The 22,829-nt window shown below is 45.2% G+C and overlaps 1 protein-coding gene across 1 annotated transcript in view; it reads right to left on the bottom strand.

Moving 5' to 3' along the window:
• Positions 1 to 2,960: 2,960 nt before the first annotated feature.
• The window catches only part of Kif26b (kinesin family member 26B), a 333,340-nt gene continuing 313,471 nt past the window's right edge, over positions 2,961 to 22,829 (bottom strand). The window contains exons 17-19 of the mRNA XM_033761959.1: positions 13,675 to 13,877; positions 13,045 to 13,195; positions 2,961 to 9,889 (exon numbers count right to left, since the gene is read on the bottom strand). Of these exons, the coding sequence (XP_033617850.1) occupies positions 9,741 to 9,889; positions 13,045 to 13,195; positions 13,675 to 13,877 (503 nt within the window). The 3' untranslated portion in view covers positions 2,961 to 9,740. The remainder of the gene's footprint in view (positions 9,890 to 13,044; positions 13,196 to 13,674; positions 13,878 to 22,829) is intronic.

Raw genomic sequence — 22,829 nt, 5'->3', positions numbered from 1 at the left:
AATTTGGGTCCTTGCACTTGCGAGGCAGGCGGCAGCACCACTGAGCTAAATCCCCGGCCCAACCCTCTGTATCTTAATCCAGTGTTGTAGACGGCCATACACCTTTTTCTTTCCTCAAGCTGAGTATCTGTGGGTAGATACACAGGCCCTGTATGAAGTACAAAGGGTTACGCACTGGGATCTTGGTGTAACGGGTAATAGGAAGAGCCCTGACCCAGCATTTGTGGAATGAAATAGATAAGTGAATCAATGAAACGGAAGTTTAGAGAGGAAGGGACATCGCGGGCTACCTAGTAACATTCAGGTTGGACAGCAGGAAGCACGGTGCTCAATGTGAGTAAAATGCCCTATAGAAATGGCCTGTGATGTTTTATTCCTTCAGTTACAGCTGTTTTACTTCTAGGAGTTTATCCTTGGGGATGTGTCAGAGAAGTAAAAAAGAGATTCCTGTTCACATGTTGTGGTGTAAGTGATAATAGTGAAAAACCAGAAGCAATCTTAAGGTCCCATGGCAGGGATCGGCGGTGTGGAAATTGTAATTCCCTCACCAGAACGCAGTATCCCCTGGCCATTGTAGTCACCGAGTCTGAGCTGTGCACTGGCAGGAAAATAAGTAGGCGTGGAAGGGTTCCTAAGGGGGAAAGATTCCAAAAGGGAATGATCCAAAAGTTGTGAAAGAATGTGTGTGTATGTTTCGCTCTGGAGTAACATTAAAGGTAGTTTTTATTTCTATTTCTAGCTTTTCAAAGTCCAGTTTAAAGATAAAAGGGCCTATTGTCCTCCCACTGGGTCTTGGGGAACCTAGGGCCTCATGGGATGCTGGCAAAGCCTTGTGTTGCGTGGTCTTCTGAGCATAGGCCACGTGTGCCATTTACACACGTGGACCTTGGGACCGCTGGGGAGGGAAAGAGCACGGAGGATGAACTGAGCAGGGGGAATTTAATAACTTAAAAGTGAAAGACGACAGGGACAATACACCGCTTACACTCTGTGCAGCTTCTGCTGGGGGCGGCGTGGTGGTGGCCTCTGGCCGCCTCCCCTAGCAGGTGACCTCCACTCATTCTCCCCGCCTTCCCACTCCTACTCATCTCAGCTGTGCACCGTGGAGACTTCTGGAGGTGAGGCCTGGTCAAGGACCCAAATTGAAAGGGAGGAAGCCCGTGTTGGGGCAGGTGGCATCCCGGGGCCCCATCGAGGGGAGCCCTGGCTTTGCTGGTTTGCAGCCGGTTTCTGTGTGCAGCCAGGCAGGGCTCATGAGCAAAGGATTTGTTTCATTCAGCAGTGAGCAGATGTGTCTGGGACAGAGCACGTGTTCACCAAAGGCTCCTTCGGTGATGGCCTCACGAATGTCCGCAGGAATCCAAATGCAGGACACTGTGCTTGTCCTCTCCTGCAGTCACGTGCTTGACAGTGGCTGGGAGCACAAGCTATGTGTGGGCTCGGCCCTGGGTGGAGTCGATGCTCCTCCTTCCTTGTGAATTGGGGTGTTTGTCCCAGCAGGGGATTCATAATTGCAGTGGTTGTTTCGTCAAGGGAGGCTGAGATTTGGGCAGACTCCTGCCTGGACTTTTCTGTGGCTTCTTGTCCCGCACTGACTGATTCATAGCTAATGTTGGTTGGCTCTAGAAGCCTGGATATGGAACAGGTGACACTCTTGGCACCATGCCACTGACAGATCCCTAGCACTCTGCACATTTATTAGGTTCTTCCAGGAGCAACTCCACCGTGCAGAGGCAGATGCCCCCACCAGGCGCAGGAACGGCCTGAGATGCTACTGCCCGACCCGAGTGGCACCTTTGCTTTTTATTTTGACCTCCCAGTCCTGGGGTGTCTGGCTGAGGGCACTGTGGTACCAGAGTAGGCAGAATGGTCACAGAAAGATTGGTTAACATCCTCCTTGAGACCAAAGAACAGGACCAAAAAGGATGAGAGGAAGGAAATACTTGGCAGCCTTGAGAGTGTAATACTTTGAGAGATGGACGTGCCTGAGATCGTATGTGACACGTCTGAGATTGTATGTGTGCCCTGGAGTTGTTGCCCAGTAAGAAGCTCCTTCTGATGACCACACATGCCCTCCCACCAGCCCCTCCAAAGGCACAGACCCTGGTGTGGACCAAGGACAAGGTGGTATCACAGCCCCACTGGCACTGTGGAGAACTGAAGACAGAGACACGAAGGGACAGGAAACGGTTCTGGATGCTGTCCTGTGTTCTCCTTCTCCCAAGGCCATGATGCAGCAGGTAGCACATCTACTCGATCTCTGGCTGACGGTATTGTTTCCAGGAAGCCCTGTGGCTTCATTAATGCTAGATTCAGCTCGGGTGACCCAAAGGGAGCCCGTGAAGGTCTTGTTGGAGATTTGGGGAGAACAGCAGGAAGCCTGGGAGGTGCACACGTCAGGCCAGCTCAGTGGGACAGGAGACAAGTCCAGAGGGCACCTTCCAAGGAGCAAGAGTGTGTCTGCTTCCAGTGGCCACCCAGCCCTGTCCGTTGGGACTGTGGTGCACTCGGGCGATTGGATGGATGTGGTGCCAGCATCTAGCAAGGTGCTTCCCTGCTCAGGGGAAATGTCTGCCACGGAAGGGACCGGCAGGTGCTACCCTATAAGGCGTTTGTCGCAGCCTGATCTTTCTGGAATGTGCCCGATACAGCTGAGACAATCTCTCATGTACCAAAGAGCCCGCAAGTCCATGCCCAAGCCATGTGCAATGATTGTGTGAGCTTCAGAGACACTGGGCTGAGGGAGAATCTTAAAGCCACCAAAATACTGACAGCGAGTTTTTCATATGTGGCCACCAGCCAGCGTGGACTCTGGGAAGCACTGGACAATCGCAGGGGCTCAGCCCCGCCTCCACCCACTCTAGGCTGTGCTTTCTGGCCTTTCTGGAGGCCAGTGCCACAGGGGGACCAGAAGGCCTCAGGGTCAGTACGTCCTGGTGCGCCTGGAGGTGGACTCGGGACAAGGTGTCGATAGAATGAGAGGACCCCTCCCTAGGCCTGGAATTACTTCCCCTGTGTACAGAAGGACAAACAGGATACAGAGGAATTCATGGCTCCAGCTAGAATAAAAGTGAACATTTAATGCCACCATAATTTGATTCTTTTAAACACCAGATTCTCTTTTTTTTTTTGACAACATTTTACACCTCATATGCCACAAAAAGTCAGAGATCGTAGCCAGCAAACAATGTCTTCACATGGGAAATGGGACACAGCTGAATGAATTCATGTCACCAGTTGTGAGAACTACACAATTCTCTTTTCCAGACTGTTCCCTGGGTAGTCTGCTCATATTTATTATGACCAAGCCAACGGCTTACTTTTACATAGCTATGTAAAGGCCCGTACACAAAGTCCAGCCTGCAGACAGGCTGCTGGAGTCTGCCCAAGAACGGGATAGTTGAATTTCTGACCATGACAAATGGACTTTATTTTTTAAAAAAATTTTAACAGCAAACACTTGTGAGCTAAGAATTTAATTTTAAAAACAGCACCAATCTTCCAGTGAATTTAAAACAATGAACAGTGAATTTAAACAGTGAATTTAAAACAATGATATCAATACTACCATTGACTTTTTTTTAAACAAGATTTTATGAACTTGTTTTTGAATTCACTGTTGTCAACATAATAAATGCACTTGGGCAGGCTTTGTCTCCAGTTTTCAAATGGGCCCATTTCTACAGATAAGCATATTTATATATACATACATACATACATTACTAATCATGGAACCATAGAGCGAGAGCTTGAAGGGACCAGAGAGGTCCTTTAGCGCAATGTCCTCATTTTACAGATTAGGAAACCGAGTTCAAAGTATCTGGTAATTTATCCCAGGTCCTAATAGGTCTACTGTAGAAACTGGAATTAGAACTCAGGTTTTCCGTCCCATGCTCTTCGTGTCACACACCTGTACACACACATCCACATATGTACACACACGTGGTGCAATGCCATCTTACTAATGAGAAGAGCCCAGGATGCTGGACTCGAGTCCCAGTTCTGCTGTGAAACTACCCTACGAATTTGGGCAGATCAGTTGATGACTGTTGACATTCGTTTCTTCATCTCTCAATGGATCTCCCCCCTCCCAAAGAGGGCTTTCATTTCTTTGAAGCACGTCTCTCCCACCATCTTTTATCTCTTGATACTGCCCCAGAGAGGCAGGCAGCTTTATGGCCCCAACCTTCCCCTGGGAGCCCGAGGCCCAGCAGAATGAAGCCACCTGTCCAGGGTCTCACAGCTAGTGATGGAGCCAGAGTCAGGCCAGCACCTGGGCTCCTCACTTCCAGCCCAAGGGTTTTCCTCCTGGTTTTAGCCACCTCTCCGATGAATCTCCTGGTCCCAAGCCCGATGCCTGGTGGATCTGCTGAGGGGACAAGATGCCCTAAGTATTACAGTGTTACTGGCTGTAAGACTCACTAAAGTGCGTGGGCTTCTCCAGAAAAACCTCAGCTATGATATACACCCAAGGCAAGGACCTCCAGCCACCTGCCCGGCCCCCTTCAGTGGTGTCAGGATCTTGCAGAAATGTAGGGACGCAGTGATACTGCAGCACTTTTTGAGGGAATGTAGTGTTTGAATCAGTAGGGAGAAGCTGGATTCTCTCCCACCCAGGCCTGTGGAAGCTGATTTCCAAGCTCAATATAGTCAAATTCAAAGGGAAAGATCTTTTCCCCTTTGGCTACTTACTATAGAAACAGCTGAGATTTTGCACTAAGCTCTGTACTTTGAGAACTGGACTCTAGTCCCTGCTCTCCTGATTTACTTATCCTCCCCTCCCCTTGGCCCATTTCTGTGCTAACAGACTCTGATAGAGTGAGAAAAACAGAAAAAACATGGACACAGACAGCTCTAAGAAGCTCACTTGAATACACAGCATATGGAGAACATTTCCAACCATCAACCATGAAGTATAAATAAACTCGAAAACAGTGCCAGCGAACCTTTCCGAGTTTCCAACGGTACAAATAGCCCACTGCAGTTAGTGTGCTGCAGGCTCGCCACCACTGGCAGTGTGATAAATAAAGCAACCGCCAGAGTTTGCAAATAAATGATAACTTTGTAAATTGAACAGGACAGTGTGGGAAATGAAGGGATGAGGCTCTTATACTTCTGTCTACACCCCGGTTTCTACACATGTGGACACTGGGACTGGCTGTCATGCAGACTGTTAATTAGATGAGTGAAGTCTTGACACAGCCTCAGATCCAGTTCTGAGTAAGGCCACCCAAAAGCAGAGTGTGTTTGTTTAGGGATGAATAAATTAGCTCTTAGGAATGTTCAAACAACTTTTTCTGGAGCTGGAAGCTTACATTTTACTAGCTTACCCTGGGTTGGAATGCTGCTTTCATTATTGTGGAAATAATGAACAGTTTGTAATTGAGAAGCATACTATTTTGTCAGGAAGACTGCAAAGTGATACTTTATGAATTTTTACCCACATGTGGTGAGGGATACCTTCCAGGGGGTGGGGGAGATACTATAATCTAAAGGAACGCTGTATTTCTACTATCTGGCAAAAAAATATTTTAAACTCATTTCCTGGCAGCATCAGTGAAACCAAGAGCCCAGCTTTGTCTCATTTGGCATGGAGAACAGTGCCTACAGCAGTGTCCCTCACACTATGGGAAGCTGGGTTACACTGCGGATGGCAACAGAGAGGCCCCGGGGACAATGGCGGTGGACGGCTCCATCAAGATCCACCAGTAACCCCAGGACCTCCATCCTGTTTTGGCCTGGCCTGGTTTCAGGGTTTAGAAATACTGCCTTCAAAAATGAGGATATGTTTTTGCATATGCCTACAATGGGCTGATAATTTTTGAACAGGAAAGAACAACTAAATTCACAGAATCTTCTGTTTCCAATTTTGAAATGAACTCATCTGTAGGAATCCCTGATGGAATAAAGAACCTGAAAACATTCACTGCGTCATTATTTTGGAAGGCTCAATGACAAATCAACACTAGCCCACAACACCAGCAACAGCGTACGCGCCATGAACTGTGGGCTTCTGCAGTCCTGGCCTTCTATCCTGAGTCAAGTTCAGGGCCCTGATTTTGAACAGAGTGATGTGTGCATTACAATTGGAAGCCCCACAATGTGGCTGTTTGATAAGAACATGAGACACACACCCATGTGGGCACACGGGCATTCCTTTTGTAACACTTGAGCGGAAATCCATGCAGGGAGCACAGGACTTTTGGAAACACTCTGGAGAGCAGATGTGGCTGCCTTCAAGTCCCCACCACCTTCCTGCACAGCAGACTTCAAACTGCAGGCGCATTTACGACACTGAGCCAAATTCCTGCCACCAAATTCCCCACACTGGGCTGTATGATTTTTTTCTCCTGTTGAGGACACTTTCCTGCTTGGGGTCCTTGTTTGAGTCCTACCTCTGTCACCACGGAACCCACCTTTGCATTTGCATCTCATGTTCCCTACGTTCAGAAGAGCAATTAGAGATAAAACAACAGGCAGGGTCGCTGATTTCCAGTCTGGAAAAGATGAAAGTGAGAGAGCGCGACCCTGTGATGTCCAGGGAAATTCAAGGACAAGATCAAAGGTTCCAGCTCTCGGGTGAGGATTGAAAGCCTGGAATAAAGCAAACTGTCGTCCCCTCGCAGCACGAGACGCCATTATGAAATGCAGTATGAATTTACTCCTGGGGAAACACTGTCTCATTTCCCTGTCTTGGATCTTAGTTTTGCTGTGCTGCTAACGCTTCTGCCTCAGACTGACTAGCTGGAGCAGGGGCAGGGGCTGGGGGCAGGTTTCAGACAAGGAATTAAGTAAGACCCACTCATCTGAATGCTAATTTCAAAGAAATATCTTTACGGTCCTTTCATTTGTGGATAATGGGATAGAAATGAGTTCTTAGATGTTCCCTTTGCCTTTGTGGCTTATCTGTCACCAAAACCAACAGGAGACCTGCAGCCATCGCACATCTGGACATGGTGAGGCATTCTCCACTTCCTAGGACAGCTTCAGAATAGCTGGCTGCACCCACATCTTTGTGTTTCAAGACCATCGTTTATATAGTCCCTTAACAGTGCCAGGAACAAGTACATGATGTCATAAAATGCTTGGTTTCTTCACATGGTTTATCAATATTTGGCAAATTAAGATGTTTGCAGATAACTTAGGTTCAAAAAAAAAAAAAAAGAAAGAAAAGGGAAATCAGGACAACACCCACTTACAACTGTACACCAAGGCTTGCAGTACTCTGTGGATCTTCCATGATTGGCCTCTTGGGAAGCCAATCTGACTTGGTAAGGCAATTCTTCATGTCATTTAATCTTTTGTTGTTGTATCATAAAGTTGCCACAAATGTGTTCAAGCAGAGGTACGTGGAAAGCAGGGACTGGCCACTACCCCAGGAGAGCTTTCACTGTCTGAGGTCTCCAATCTCTGTAGATGTTTCCACTTGGTCACACTCCAGTGGCCCGTTAAGGAAGCCGCTGCTGCTTGATAGCCTCAGGGCTGAGGGAGAAGGTGGCAGGGGCAAAGGCCAAGCTCACAGATCATGTACTAATCAAGTGAATTTGTTTCCAACAAAAGCCAAGGCATACTCATCTTGAACATTTCCCCAAATAAGGCTTTTCATAAAGCAGCACAGTCCAAGGCCAGATGGTAAACTCAGCCTTGAAGGGTTGGCATTTCCTTGGGTCCAGAAGCTTCCAAGCATACTGCTTTTAAGCAAACACGTGCATGCACATACTGTGAGGCCAGAGGCGGGCACAGAATTCCAGAACTGTTCCTTGGGGTTGAGGGGAGTTGTCCAAGGCAACATACTGGTTAAGCTTGTGGTATGCGGAGAGGGAGACAAGATCCATTCCAGAGTAGCCTTTGAGCACATTTTAGTTCACTTGAGAGCAATGTGAGCATCTCTTACATGGCCACCTTTGTGTAGAAGCAGGCCTTTTTAGACTGAGCACAGTCAAATTCTGATCCACGGGGCTGACTTCCAAAGCAAGCCGGCAGGACCAGTCCCGCGACACTCACAAGCCTTGCGTTCCCACCAACCGAGTCTAGCTAAGCCCCACCGGCTGTTTGGTCAGCTGTGCTGGGCTCCGTGTGTCGAGAGGTACAGTGGAGACGTGCAAAGATTCTTCTTCCTGGGGAGCAGGTGAGGGGAGCGCTGGTGGCGGGGAGGCCTAGCCTGGCACGGGGTTGGGAGGTGTGCGTGTCTGAGGGCAGAGGTGAGCGGTGCTCTGTGCGCGCTCCTGGAACACTGTGTCACTCACCGGAAGGCTGCACAGGCTCTGAGGTCCCTGTCCCAAGGACAGGAGCACTCCTGGTCTTCCCCACAATGCTCTGCTGCAGTCGCTGTTACCAGGGGATGCGGGTGACCACTCTGGCCTCGAGTTTCTATCCGTAACAGGACAGAACACTCCTGAGGCAGCTGCTGTAACTGGAGAATGAGGAGCCAAGACCTGGACATCAGGATTCATGTGCTGCTGCTCTACCCATCGGGACTAGGGAGGAAGCCTCTCCGCCTTCGAGAGCCACAGCTACAGGAACCAGCTTTGTCCCTGGGTAGCACATAGGCTTTGGCCCAGGGAAAAGTGATCTTGCTTTCAGGCAGGACTCTGGATAACAGAAAAGCTGTGCAGTCCCAGGCCCCCTCCTCGTTCTAAACCAATGCCATCAGAGCCTCTGAGCAGGTCCAAGCCAAGAAGGTCTCTAAACGAAGAGCCCCCACCCCCACTAGAACTTGAAAACAAAGAAATATGGCTGTGCTGAGTTGGCTCAAGCTTTCCATTCAGAGTCTTTGAAAAGAAAGGAACAAAAACACGTTTTGAGAATCGTCAGACCCTGGATGGGAGGGGAAATGAGAATAAACAGCCCACTTCTGAGGAGAAGGGGCACCCAGCTGACAAAGGACAACCTTCCCCTTAAGGATGCAAACTGGCTCCTCTCCGGCCACTAAAGCTCAGGGGCACCTGCTCCACCGTGGGTGTCCAGGCTGCTCGCTGTCCTGCTGCCTTCGGAGGTGGCGCCCAGCTTCCCCCGCTGTTCTAAACCTTCTTTGGAAACACGCTGGCTGGTGCAGACGAAGTCTCTGGGTTCTGTTTGAGTGGCCTTACCAGAATAACCATAAAAGACAAGTGACATTTATTCATACGCAATACTGATTAGGAAATATCTCTACAAACACAACTTGCTTAGAAACAGCAAGTGAGCGACAGGATAAAACACTTAGCACTGCAAAAATGTGTTGGATTTTCTTTTTCGTTGGTTTTGCTATTTCCATCTCGACTAGCACCATCTGTACACAAAGTATGAACATAAACGTTTGGATAATCATAAAGATTTGCAAGGCACTTAATCTGTCATTCAGGGTCATCTCGTCGTTATCGTTTTGTTTTGCCATCGGCAGCCATGCTGCACCCACCCTCCCCCTTCTCACCAAAGCAAGACAAGAGTGAGGTCTCCGCTCGCAGTTCTTATGTACAAATGAGTTCTTCCAAGTTCCTCAAAGTGCTGCTTCAGTCTCACGGGGCTTCCACATCCCTTGGCTTTCCTGTCACTTTCTCCTTCCACGCGTTTGGTGTTTGCACCTTCCCTACCGAACACAAAGGAAAAACCGCCTTCCGCTCACCCCTCACTCCAGACTTGCCACCGACCTTCATCCTCATCCTATCGTCTCTGGGTGCCGCCAGCATAGGAGGCCCGGGCCAGGGCGCCCTCTCTCTGAGGTCCCGGGAGGGGACCAGCGGGCGGAGCCCCGCCTCTCCTTATCGGCGCCTGGAGGTGATGTCGAAGCAGGTGATCATCATGAGATGCGCCTTGCAGAAGTTGACGCGGCTCTCCAGGCGCTCGGTCACACACTCCAGCGCCTCCAGGTACTCCAGGGAATCCAGCTCCAAAACCTGCTCCAAGTCAACTGCAAGAGAGCGGAGGAGCGTCAGGACCATGCCTACTTCTCCCAGCCCCGCCTGGTTGTGTCCACTTTAGGGCCTCGGGTTCCCTCCTCCTCGCCTGATCCTCGGCCTGTGGGACGGGGAAGGGAACCTCGGTTACCAGTTCTTAGATCCTTAATGTTTTGTTGGGACTGTTCTGGGGAATGAGGGGACATCCTTACCGGCCCCACCTCCAGCCTTCTCCACCCCAGGATCTGTGCAAGATCATCACAGCATCCTCCTTCTTCGCCCAAGAAGTAGGTCTTCAAGCTGCCCTTTCTGGGGTCTCACCAGAGTGACAGGTATAGCCTGCCCCGTGGGTAAAGGATGTTCCTCCCTCTCCTCATTCCTCACGCGCCACCTGCAGCTGCCTCTCAGAGCAAGGATCCTGACCCAGTCGCTTGGCATTTCCTGGTGTGGTCTCATATACGCCAGTCATTCAGGGAATCTGACCATAAACAAGCTCTGGATTAAAATCCTCCCTGTGGACAAAAAGCTGACTGCTGAATGGATGCCTCGCCCGGCACTGAGGCCTATGCGGGGTGAGAAGTCTGCATCCTCCAGTCACCGAAGAACAGGGATCCAGGGTCAGCCCTTTCAGTCAGTCCCCTGCTTGGTCGCAGGGTGGCTGGACTGGCAGTCACTGGTCCTACATGAGAAGGGCAGCATGGACATCAGTCAAGGGGAGCAAGGATGGCCTTGGGGTCCAAGGCAGGAGACTGGCATGTGACTCCCGTAGCTCCATGACCTCAGTCTCTGGCAGCACCATTTCCTACAAGTGACTATGAAAGTTCCTATCCTTCTATCCTATCCACCTTGAGTTACCGTCAGATGCAAACAGAGCTTAGGAACAGGAACCTGGCTTGAAAACTGTGACACGCTACAGAAGCTCCCGAGCCTGGTGGAGAGGGCTTCCTCATGGACGCGCTCGAGACAGCAAGGATCCTGCTCCAAGGCTGCACTGTTAATAAGGAGCAGAGCCAAAGGAGGCCAGGGCTCTCCAAATACTGGTGTAATAATTAAAAAACAAACCCTACCATGCCCTAGTCACAGCAGGCAGGATCACTGGACTGGCTCAAAAGGGGCAGCAGAGTTAAAACAAAAATAAAAATGGATCCCAGCACACCAGTTCCTGTGCCAATACCCTGCCTGTTTCCCATAGGGAGTAGTCAGTGTGCAGCTTCCTGGGTTATTTTTTTTAATCCATTCTTGTTTTCAATTCATCTTAAACAATCTGTAGTTCCCCTTTCATGTAGCTTTCTGTACATTCTCTTTCTCAGCATCAAACAGCACTGTTTCTTGACGTGTACAAAGGCAAGAAGGCAACTGTTTCCTGAGAACATCTAAAACACATGCGTCCTGATGCCTAAGTATGTTCCCATCCCAGAGAAGTACAGTGACTTTGAAAGATGAAGATAATTCTCTGGCCCCCCTTTGGGCATTAAGAGCTCTTGAAAAATTGAATTTTAATGAAAATGGTAAAAATGAAGGGGCTGCCTGACAGGATGCCCTGGGATCTTGAAGTGTCCAGGGGCTCATGGCAGAAGGAAAGGGGTCCACAGATGGTGGGAAAGGAAGCACAGGCTCTGTGCTTATGCCTTGGGCAGATGTTAGCTGAAGTCCCTTGTTCTGGTCCTGTCAGTTCGTCAGCACGGGTACAGAAATCTTTGGGGTAGAATTCACACTTTGTCCAAACCTCCAGCAGAGAACTGGACAATGGATCGGGAATGGGCCCCAAGGAAGTGCCTCTGTAGGGATCACCTACTTAGTTGAGCAGGGGTAATGGTAATAATTACCACCAGGTGTTGGGCTCTCCCCACGGGCCAAGCGGGATGATAAGCACCTGACCGATTCTGTAGTAATTCCTTGCTACTTATAACCACCCCATGAAATAGGCAGTTATTTTTTCCATCTTAGTGTTAAGGAAATCAAGATTCAGCAGGGTTAAAGCCCCTTACCTAAGGACACAAAGCTTGTGCTGTATACGGGAAAACCAGGGCCCGAAAGAGCTCCATAGGCCTGAGCATAACCACAAGTACGTGGCCTTGCAGGTGGACTACAGTCAGAATAACTCACGGAGGTACGTAAGGGAGATGTTATTATCTCTTTCCCACAGAAAAGGAAGTGCTAGAAGACAGGTTGTTGAAAGTGGCTGGGAATAGTGGGAGGCTGACAGATTCTGACACTTTCTTCCTCCTCACCTACTGTCATTTTACCCATTTAAAAAAAAATTGAACCCAGGGCCTTTACACTAATCTACATCTGCAGCCTTTTATTTTTTATTTTCAGACAGGTTCTTACTAAATTGCAGATTTGGGTTCAAACTTGCCATCCTCCTGCCTCAGCCTCCCAGAGTGCTGGGATTACAGGCATGCACTACTATACCCAGATTTTACCCAGTGTTCTTTCTTTTAAGCAGCTACTTTGGAACACAAATCTAAGCCTCCAGCTTCCACCTATGGGCTCTTCCCAGAGGGTAGACACGAAGAAAGGGTGACATGCAAGGGAGGAGCATTATAAGAGGGGCCAGAGGTGGCTGTAGGAGGAGCTGCATGGGACAGGAGGGAGAGGGCTTTTAATGACACTCATGTGTGGCACAGACTAAATCTTCCAGCTCTGGTCCCCATACGAGTTTAACAGCTGGAACCAGATTTAAGTTTTATTTGGTAGCAGATGGTCTCAGAGACAGCAAAATTGTCCTGAATAGTTACTAGATGGTTACTGTCACCCTGAGGTTCCTATTAAGTGGAAATAACACCGGACTGCCCCTCTCGCTTCCTGTGTCCTCCGTGAGGCCGCCTCCAGCTGGCTCTATAAATACTCGTCTATTCCAGGACAGATGAGCGGTGTGACTGTGTGGCCTGGGACATTTGAAATCAGTCTTGTGTCTGGGTCATCTTTTGCCATGTGCAGAGAAGTGTGGGGAGAATCTCATTTTCTGGTTGTGGACTGAAATCTATCAGAACTAATCTAGCATAAGCTCTACCTGCCACCCCTTCCTGAGCAGCCCACCCGCCTCCTGGGGAAAGCAGCACGGCTCCCGGGTGTCACCCTCTCCACGTGCTGCCCTCAGATGCAGATAGTCTGCTCAGTGTCACCCAGGTCAGCCCCGGTCTGTGTCACCTGGGCCCGGCCTTACATTCACGGAGCCATTTGTTGGGGTCCAGCATCAGGTACTGTTTGGTCGCCTCCAGCTCCTTCATCAGCCACTCGTACTTGGCACGAACCTCGGCGATTCTCTGCTGCCGATGTTCCAGAATCTTCAGCTTTGCGTTGAAGCACACGACCTCCTGCACAGGGATGGAGAGGGAGACGGTGGTGGTGATAAGAAAGGAGAGCCCAACTCCTCCAGACGGGCACGCTTTTGGGCACAGTCAGGAAAAGGAGCTGGTCCTCCTGGCCCAGTTTCTGCCTCTGCAGATCGGACAACCCAGCCGCAGGGGAGACCAGGGTGAGTGATTCTTCCATTCAAGCAGAGAGGGTTCCACGGTGTGCTAGTGATGGTCTGTACTGGGGGAGAAATCTCATGACAAGAAGCCAGAGAAGGTCCCCAAATGGGGTCACAAATAGCCCTAAGGTGTTCCAGGAACGGAAACAGAGCTCTCCGAAGTCTCTTTCCAGTGAGCACTGTGCCAGGACAGGAGCCCCAGCCACCTGCCCACCCAACCAGCTACGCCTGGGAAGAGATGTCCCCCTGGGCCAGGCCCCCTTCCTCAGGGCAGGGCCTGCTGGGGAACTGCCCCCACCCAGGCGGGGAGGAGCGGCTCACCTTGCTGCTGCCCCCACGTCGCCGCTGCAGGCGCTCCACGTCATCGATTTCATAGACTTTAATCTCAAAAGGCTCCCCGAGGCCCCTCTGGGTGCTGCGCAAGGGGCCGTCCACCCAGCGGACCCCGGTACCAGCAGTGGGTTTCCTCACAGGGGAGGAGGTGTCGAGGGACAATGCTGGGATGAGCCTCCGCCTCTGAGAGCCTGCGGAGGGGAGGAAGCCACAGCTGATCTTTTCCATTTCAGTCAAGTTGTGTTGTTTATTTTTTAATGTGGGGATGGGGCCATGAATGGCACTGACCAGCTGCAGAACTGCGCCTGAAGGGCTCCGCCTTTGCATCAGTCACCTTAACATTCACTCCCTTGGGATTTACCTGGAGAAACTGAGCAAAACCCCTGACCCGCTTTTAAAGCCACCCCCATGTCCACTTGGGATACCCCACAGCATGCAGCCTAGAGCTGTGAGCCCCCTGGTACCCCCAGCATGGACATGTGCGCTGTGAAATTGAAGATTTGTTCAGGTAGAAAGGTCCTAGTGTTGGTATTGTGGCTATAGGACTGTGCTTATAACAGTGGCATTATAAGCATTTATTATGTGCCAGGCACTGATCTACTATTCAACAAGCTTTACACATTGTGACAAAGACTGCCACCTCCTCCCTATAACCATCTTTCTGATTTCCCTCTTTTTCCTCTGTGCTGAGGATCAAACTCAGGACCTGTGTCTGCTAGGCAAGCCGTCTGCCACTGAGCTACACCCCTAGGCCCCAGGCCCCATTTTCTTGCTCACTCAGCAGGAGCTCCTTAGTGTTATAAAACACTGATGAAGGAAGATGACATACAAAAATATAGAAAGACCTCTTGTGTTCGTGGATTGGAAGAATAGTGTTAAAATGTCCATACCACCAGTGCTATCTACAGATTCAATGCAATCCCCATCAAAATACCAATGATGTTCTTCATAGAACTGGAAAAACAATCTGAAAATTCATATGGAAACCAAAGATGTCTGAGTAGTCAAAGTAATCTTGAACAAAAAGAACAAAGACAATGGCATCACAATACCTGACTTCAAGACAAACTACAAAGCATGGTATTGAGATTCTAGAAATAAACCCACACATATCTAGTCAAAAAAATTATTTGTGAAAACATTTAAGGTTGTACATTGGAAAAGCCTGGTATGGTGGTGCACTACTATAACCCCAGCACTCCAGGAAGCTAGGCTGGAGGATCCTAAGTTTGAGCTCAGCCTTGTCAACTTAGCAACTTGAACTCTTTCTCAAAGTATAAAATAAAATAATAAAAAGCACCAGGTATAGCTCATTCTGAAAGCCCTCATTACCCCACCACCACCACCACAACCACCACCACACACACACAAACACACAAACAAAAACAAAATAAAAAAGTACACATTGGACAAAGGACAGCCTCTGCAACAAATGGTGCTAGGAAAACTGGAAATCCACATGCAGAGAATTGAAACTTGATCCCTTCTCTCATCTTGTAAATAAACAAAACAAAAAATTAAAAGTGGACTAAAGACCTAAGTATAGGATTGAAAACTATGAACTGCTAGAAGAAAATAGGAGAAACACTTCAAAAGATTGGTAGTCAATGATTTTCTGGAATGTAACTGTACTGTATACCTAAAATGTACCAATAAACTCAAAAAACAACAACAACAACAACCACAAAAAAAAGAAAGAAGGAAAGGGCTGGGGATTTAGCTCAGTGGTTCCACCGCCTGCCTCACAAGCACAAGGTCCCAAGTTTGATCCCTGGTACAAAAAAGAAAAAAGAAAAGGAAGAAAAAAGAGAGAAAAAAGAGAAAAGAAAATGTAGCCATGAGCATGTTCAGCCCTGTGTTTAGGTATGGGCCCACATGGTCATCACATCAGTCCTATGGACAAGCTTCTAACATTACCTCTGTTTGCAACAAGGGACCTGCCTGAGCTCACACAGCAAGTGCACCAGCAGCCGGGTGTCAGGATCGGGCGCTAACCACTGAGAAAACTTCCCTTCCATGAACATTGACCATGGCTGTTTCCATTTTGTCCAAATTGAAATGAGTAAGACGTCACTGAGGTTGCGGGCACCGACATCACTGCCCCAGCCCCAGGAGGGTAGCTGTGTGGGTGCTGCCAAGCCAAAATCCACCCCCACCCCCCACCCCCGCTCTCAGATCCCCTGAATGTGCCAGTCCATGGACCTACTCCACAGAGACGTAGCTGGTTATAAAGGGTGATTTTCTGAGCTCCCAAATTTGAATATCTGTAAAGAAGGGGCAGGAGAAACCTGTGATAGAACTGTCTGGAGTTCAACCCTGTAGGAGGTCGGGGAGCTCAAATTGGTCCTTGTGGCCTGAGATCAGTCTGCGTCACGGGATTCTGCCTGTGACTAGATGAGATAGGGGGATTTGGTTATGCACATGGCTGCACACGATGTGTATTATGACAGCAGAAATATAGTCTGAAAGAGGCCCTTCTTCAAAGTCATTTTTTTTGTCCTTTTCTTTCTTTTCCTCATTCCACTCTGTAAATTCTTTTTTCTGTCCTGTATCACCAACTCATTCTCTTGCTCTAACATATTGGCCCTCACCTCCTTTTCTGTTCCTGCTCCTGCCCTAATTCAGATGTCTTCTTTTATCATTTTTTCTTTTTTATTAATGTTATTTTTTTTTTCCATCATTGAGCCTCACTAAAAGGTCGGTAGTTTCAAGGGAAAGTGAGCCCCTATAGCTGTTAAGGGGATATATTCTTGTCCTTATACTTGCACTCTGTCTATCCCTTTTGAGTTTTACCATTTCCTAAAGATTGTGTGGTCATTCTGTGTCCTCTGGCTTCACTTGAAACCTTCTCCAGTTCCTTTACTTGTTTACTCTTCTGGTCCTAATTAGGTCTAGGCCCACATCCCAAATAGTAAATATACCATGTTGAAGAGTTTATTCACTGCAAACGTATCTTGGGCTGCTTCTTGATTTTAATTTAATTCGCATGATTGGGGGTGATGGATTGAAGACTACCACAAGTGGTTGATTTGCAGGAGGTGATTGATCCTGTTGTGCTGCTGATTGTATCGATTGGTATAAGGGATGGGGATTGATTTGATTGCTTTCTCTGATATTGTGAAAGTGAGAATGTCTATGAGTCATTAGAGAGTCGGGGGCTGAAGCGCAATGATATCAGGAAGACTTAATAACCCAGAGATTGAATCAAGGACAACCCAACAGCAAAACTAAAAATGAGAAAACACTTAACCAAGACACAAAAAACTTAACCAGTTCACCAATGGCAAACAGTAGGGCAAAGGAGGATGAAAAGCCTGATAGTGAACTTCCAGGACACTCAGAACTCACAGCACAAGAAGAATCAAAACAGATCAATCAGGCTCTAGAAAAATTCAAAACAGAAAGAATTTCCCAGATAACCATAGAGATGATGAGCAAAATGAAAGTCATGATTCAAGACTCTAGAACAGAAACTGACAAAAAAAATAGATGAGCTCAGGACCATAAAAGAAGCCATGAAGGCCCAGAATAAGAAAGAAATGGAAACAATGAACACCCAACATAGGAAAGAAATGGAATCCATAAAACAGATTCAAACAGATATCCAGGAGATTAAAAACTCTATTGAAAGTGTACGCAACAGAATACAAGATTGTGAAGATAGAATCTCAGATATAGAAGACAGGATAGCAACCAATGACCGTGAAAAGAGATTTCTCTTAAAAACAGTAAGGGATCATGAGAAGTCGATCCAACAACTCCTAGATAATGCAAAGAAGAATAACATAAGACTGATAGGAATCCATGAAGTACCAGGAGAAAATGCAAATGACTTAAAAAAGCTGTTCACAGAATTAATGACAGAAAACTTCCCAAACAGAGGGGAAGAATTTGACATTCAGATAAATGAGGCATATAGGACTCCAACTAGCCATGATCAAAAAAAATCTACACTTAGACATATAATAATCAAGATTCCATAAACTGAACAGAAACAAAATACTACAAGCAGTAAGAGAAAAGAAACAAATCACATGCAAAGGAAAGCCCATCAGAATCACAGCAGACTTTTCAACACAAACCCTCAGGTCAAGGAGAGCCTGGAGTGAGGTATTTCAAGTCCTAAAAGAAAACAACCTCCAACCCAGACTAATGTATCCTGCAAAACTCTCTTTCAAAATGGATGGGGAAATAAGATACTTCCATGACAAGATGTAGGACAGTACTGTATCATACCTCTGTGAATGTAAAATATCTTGTACCTGCTTTATGATACGAAGTAGTGACTGTGCTTTATCAGAGCTATTTTTAATGATGTTACTCTAGAATGTTCTCTCTCCAGATGATGATTAATATATATATAATTTATATTTTTGGAAATTTTAACTGTGCTGTCAACTTTGGGAAAAGTTATCCCAATTTACTGTGTTGAGTTGGCATTGTACAGAAATTAACAGCTACATTGGTCTAGAAATGTTAATTTTTTTTTCCATTTCTACAGGGGTAATGCACTGCATTAAATATGTAAGGTTGTATCTATGTGGGTTTGATTACAGAAACTAATAAAGTATTCTGTAAATAATGACCATTTTCATCAACTTTGGGAAAAGTTATCCCAATTTACTGTGTTGAGTTGGCATTGTACAGAAATTAACAGCTACATTGGTCTAGAAATGTTAATTTTTTTTTCCATTTCTACAGGGGTAATGCACTGCATTAAATATGTAAGGTTGTATCTATGTGGGTTTGATTACAGAAACTAATAAAGTATTCTGTAAATAATGACCATTTTCATCTTCAGAATTAAGGATTATTTTAATTTTGCATCATTGCCTTTTCTCTTTTACTTTCCTCTTTAGTTTTATTTTAGGATTCCCTATTTTTAATGTTCTTATAGAGATTTCTTTAACTGAAATACCGAATAGTTTCTCTGGTGTGAAAAACTATAATAGTACACAAGATCCTAATGAGATAATTAATAATGTAAAATAGGAAGTAAAGGGCTAAAGGTGTAGGGAAAGTGGGAAGGGTGGGGGAAAGGTAATAAGGGAGAGGAAAAAAATATGAGAAAATAAAAAAATGGAAATAAAGTGTTTGTAAATGGGGAAAGGAGGGGGTGAAGGGAGGGCAGGGACAAGGGGAAAAATGAGAATCAAGACCTATTATGTAAAGGTACAGAATCCCAATGATGAATGTAATTGTATTGTATACCTAGATTGTACCAATACACTCAATAAAAAGAAAAAAAAAAGACCTATCATGTAAAAGTACAGGATCCCAATAATGAATGTAATTGTATTGTATACCTAGGTTGTACCAATAAACTCAATAAAAATTTTTTAAAAAAGATACTTCCATGACAAAGAACACCTGAGAAACTTCATGAATACCAAACCAGCACTACAATAAATTTTAACCAATATCCTAGAAAAAGACAATGAAGATCACAACACCATGAGGCCCAGCAGAGCAAACCAAATAGTCAAGGCAAGAAACTAAAAGGAGAGGACAAAAAATTAAAAAGAGTCAACAAAAAGACAATAACATGACAATAAGAAATCAGTACATATCAGTTATAACCATCAATGTCAATGGCCTCAATTCACCAATCAAGAGAAATAGACTGGCAGGCTGGATTAAGAAGCAAAATCCAACAATATGTTGTGTACGAGAAACACACCTAAGGCAAAAAGAAGCCCATAGACTGAAAGTGAAAGGGTGGAAAACAATTCTCCACGAGACAGGAGCCAAGAAAAAAGCAGGGGTAGCAATCTTATTTGCAGACAAAGTAAATTTCAAACCAAAACTGATCAAGAGAGACAAAGTAGGCCACTACAGTCTTGTAAAGGGAACAATTCAAGAGGAAGAGATGACAATCATAAACATATATGCACCAAAATATAAATGCCCCCAACTATACAAAGCAAATATTAAGTAACATGAAAAACCAAATAAGCACTAATACAATTGTAGCAGGGGATCTAAATACCCCACTATCACAAATAGACAGATCATCTGGGCAAAAAATCAACAATGAAATACTTGAACTAAACCAAGCTTTTGAATGCATGGACGTATTAGACGTCTATAGAGTGTTCCATCCCACAAAATCAGAATATACATTCTTTTCAGCTGCACATGGGTCATTCTTCAAGATAGACCACATACTAGCTCACAGAACAGGTTTGAATAAATGCAAAAGAATTGAAGTTATTCCCTGTATATTATCAGATCACAGTGCAATAAAGCTGGACATCAATAGCATAAGAAACTGTAGGAACTTCACAAACACATGGAAATTGAACAACACTCTCGTGAACAGTCAATGGATCACAGAGGAAATTAAACAAGAAATCAGATAGCTTTTACAAATAAATGAAAATGCGAATACAACATACAGGAATCTATGGGACACAATGAAAGCAGTTCTACGTGGAAAATTCATAGCACTGAAAGCCCACAGTAGGAAAATAGAGCAAGTTCAAATAAACAACCTAATGATGAATCTTAGACTCCTAGAAAAACAAGAGCAAGAAAAACCCAAAGCTCAAACAAGAGAGAAAATTATAAAGATTAGAGCAGAAATCAATGCAATGGAAATGAAGAAAACAATACAAAAAAATTAATGAATTGAAGAGTTGGGTTTTTTGAAAGAATAAATAAAATTGATAAACCCTTAGCAAACCTTATCAAAAAAAGGAAAGAAAAGGCTCAGATCCATGCAATCAGAAATGAAAAACGTGAAGTCACAACAGATCCAACAGAAATCCAGAGGATAATTAATACCTACTTTGAGAACCTGTACTCTAACAAAATGGAAAACACAGAAGAAATGGACAGATTTATAGATACTTATGAATTACCAAAGTTAAAAGAAGAAGATAAAAACAATTTAAACACCCCAATTACAATCAGTGAAATTGAAAATGTAATTAAAAACTTACCAACAAAGAAAAGCCCAGGTCCTGATGGATTCACTGCTGTATTTTACAAGACATTTAGAGAAGAACTACTGCCATTACTCTTCAAACTTTTCAATGAAATTGAAAGAGAAGCAAATTCCAAATTCATTCCTGGAGGCAAGTATCACTTTGATTCCCAAACCAGGGAAAGATGCAACTAAAAAAGAGAACTACTGGCCAATCTCCTTAATGAACATAGATGCAAAAATCCTTAATAAAATATTAGCAAATAGAACACAGAGGATCATCAAGAAGATCATACATCCTGACCAAGTCGGATTTATTCCAGGGATGCAAGGATGTTTCAACATACGTAAATCAATAAATGTAATACACTATATTAACAAAGTCAAGGACAAAAACCATATGATCCTCTCGATAGATGCAGAAAAAGCATTTGACAAAATTCAACACCCATTCAGGATAAAAACCCTGCAAAAAATTGGAATAGATGGTCTATACCTCAACTTAATAAAGGCTATCTATGAAAAACCAACAGCCAACATCATATTAAATAGCCAAAAACTGAAAACCTTAACGTTAAAATCAGGAACAAGACAAGGATGCCCGCTACCACCACTCCTCTTCGATATAGTTCTGGAAACATTAGCCATAGCAATTAGACAAGAGAAACAAGTTAAGACAATAAAGATAGGAAAGGAAGAAGTTAAACTGTCATTATTTGCTGATGATATGATACTCTACATTGAAGACCCAAAAAACTCCACCAAAAGACTTCTAGACTTAATTGACTCTTAGCAGAGTAGCAGGATACAAGCTGAACACACAAAAATCAATAGCCTTCTTGTAAACAAATAACAGACTCACTGAGAGAGAAATTAGGGAAACAATTCCTTTCAAAATAGCACCCCAAAAAATGAAGTATCTAGGAATCAATCTAACAAAAGAAGCAAAAGACCTCTATACTGAAAACTATAGCACTTTGAAAAAAAAGAGATCGAAGAGGATATAAGAAAATGGAAAGACATCCCCTGCTCCTGGGTAGGAAGAATCAACATAGTGAAAATGGCCATACTACTGAAATTGCTATACAGATTCAATGCACTGCCAATTGAAATTCCAACACTACTTCACAGAACTAGAAAGAAGAATCCAAAAATTCATTTGGAACCATAAGAAACCTAGAATAGCAAAAGCCATCCTAGGCAACAGCCACATGGCAGTGGGTATAACCATTCCCAATTTGAAACTATATTACAAAGCCACTGTGATAAAAAACAGCATGGTACTGGCAAAGAAACAGACCTCAGGATCAGTGGAACAGATTGGAAGACACAAAAACAACTCCAGATGCACTCAGCTACCTCATCTTTGACAAAGGAGCTGACTGTCCCCACTGAAGGAAAGATAGCCTCTTTAATAAATGGTGTTGGAAAAACTGAATCTCAACCTGCAAAACATTAAAACTAGATCCTTATCTGTCACCATGCACTAAATTAAAATCCAAGTGGATTAAAGATCTAAATATTAAAACAAAAATACTAAACTTGCTGGAAGATAAGTTAGGCAGAACTCTGGAAGACATTGGCATAGGAAAAGACCTTATGAACAAATCCTCAGTAGCACAATAACTAGCAGAAAGAATCAACAACTGGGATCTCATCTTATTAAAAAGCTTCTGCACTGCAAAAGAAACCATCAACAGAACTAAGAGACAAGCTACAGTGTGGGAAAAACTTTTTACCAGCTGCTCCTCAGACAATGGACTATTTTCTAAAATATATAAAGAACTCAAAACACCCAGCCCCCCCAAATATAAAGACCCAATTCTAAAATGGGCATCTGAAATGAACAGACATCTCTCAGACAAAGAAATAAAAGCAGCAAGTAAATATACGAAAAAGTGCTCCACATCACTGGTCATTCAAGAGATGCAGATGAAAACAACACTGAGATTTCCCCTCCTCACCCCACAAAGAATGGCTGCTATCAAGAAATCACACAACAACAAATGTTGGCATGGTTGTAGGGAGAAAGAAACACTTCTCCATTGTTGGTGGGAGTGCAGACTGGTGCAACCACTATGGAAGTCAATATAGAGATACCTCAAAGAACTAGGATTAGAGGTTCCATTTGACCCAGCCATCCCTCTGTTGGGTATCTTTCCAAAAGAATTAAAAGAATCATACCACAGTGATATATGCACACCCATGTTTATAG

The sequence above is a fragment of the Fukomys damarensis genome, unplaced genomic scaffold, assembly GCF_012274545.1.
Source record: "Fukomys damarensis isolate Sample0158 unplaced genomic scaffold, DMR_v1.0_HiC HiC_scaffold_11, whole genome shotgun sequence".
Lineage (NCBI taxonomy): Eukaryota > Metazoa > Chordata > Mammalia > Rodentia > Bathyergidae > Fukomys > Fukomys damarensis.
Note: the sequence above shows the minus strand (reverse complement) of the source record. Positions and strands in the feature narration are given on the sequence as shown.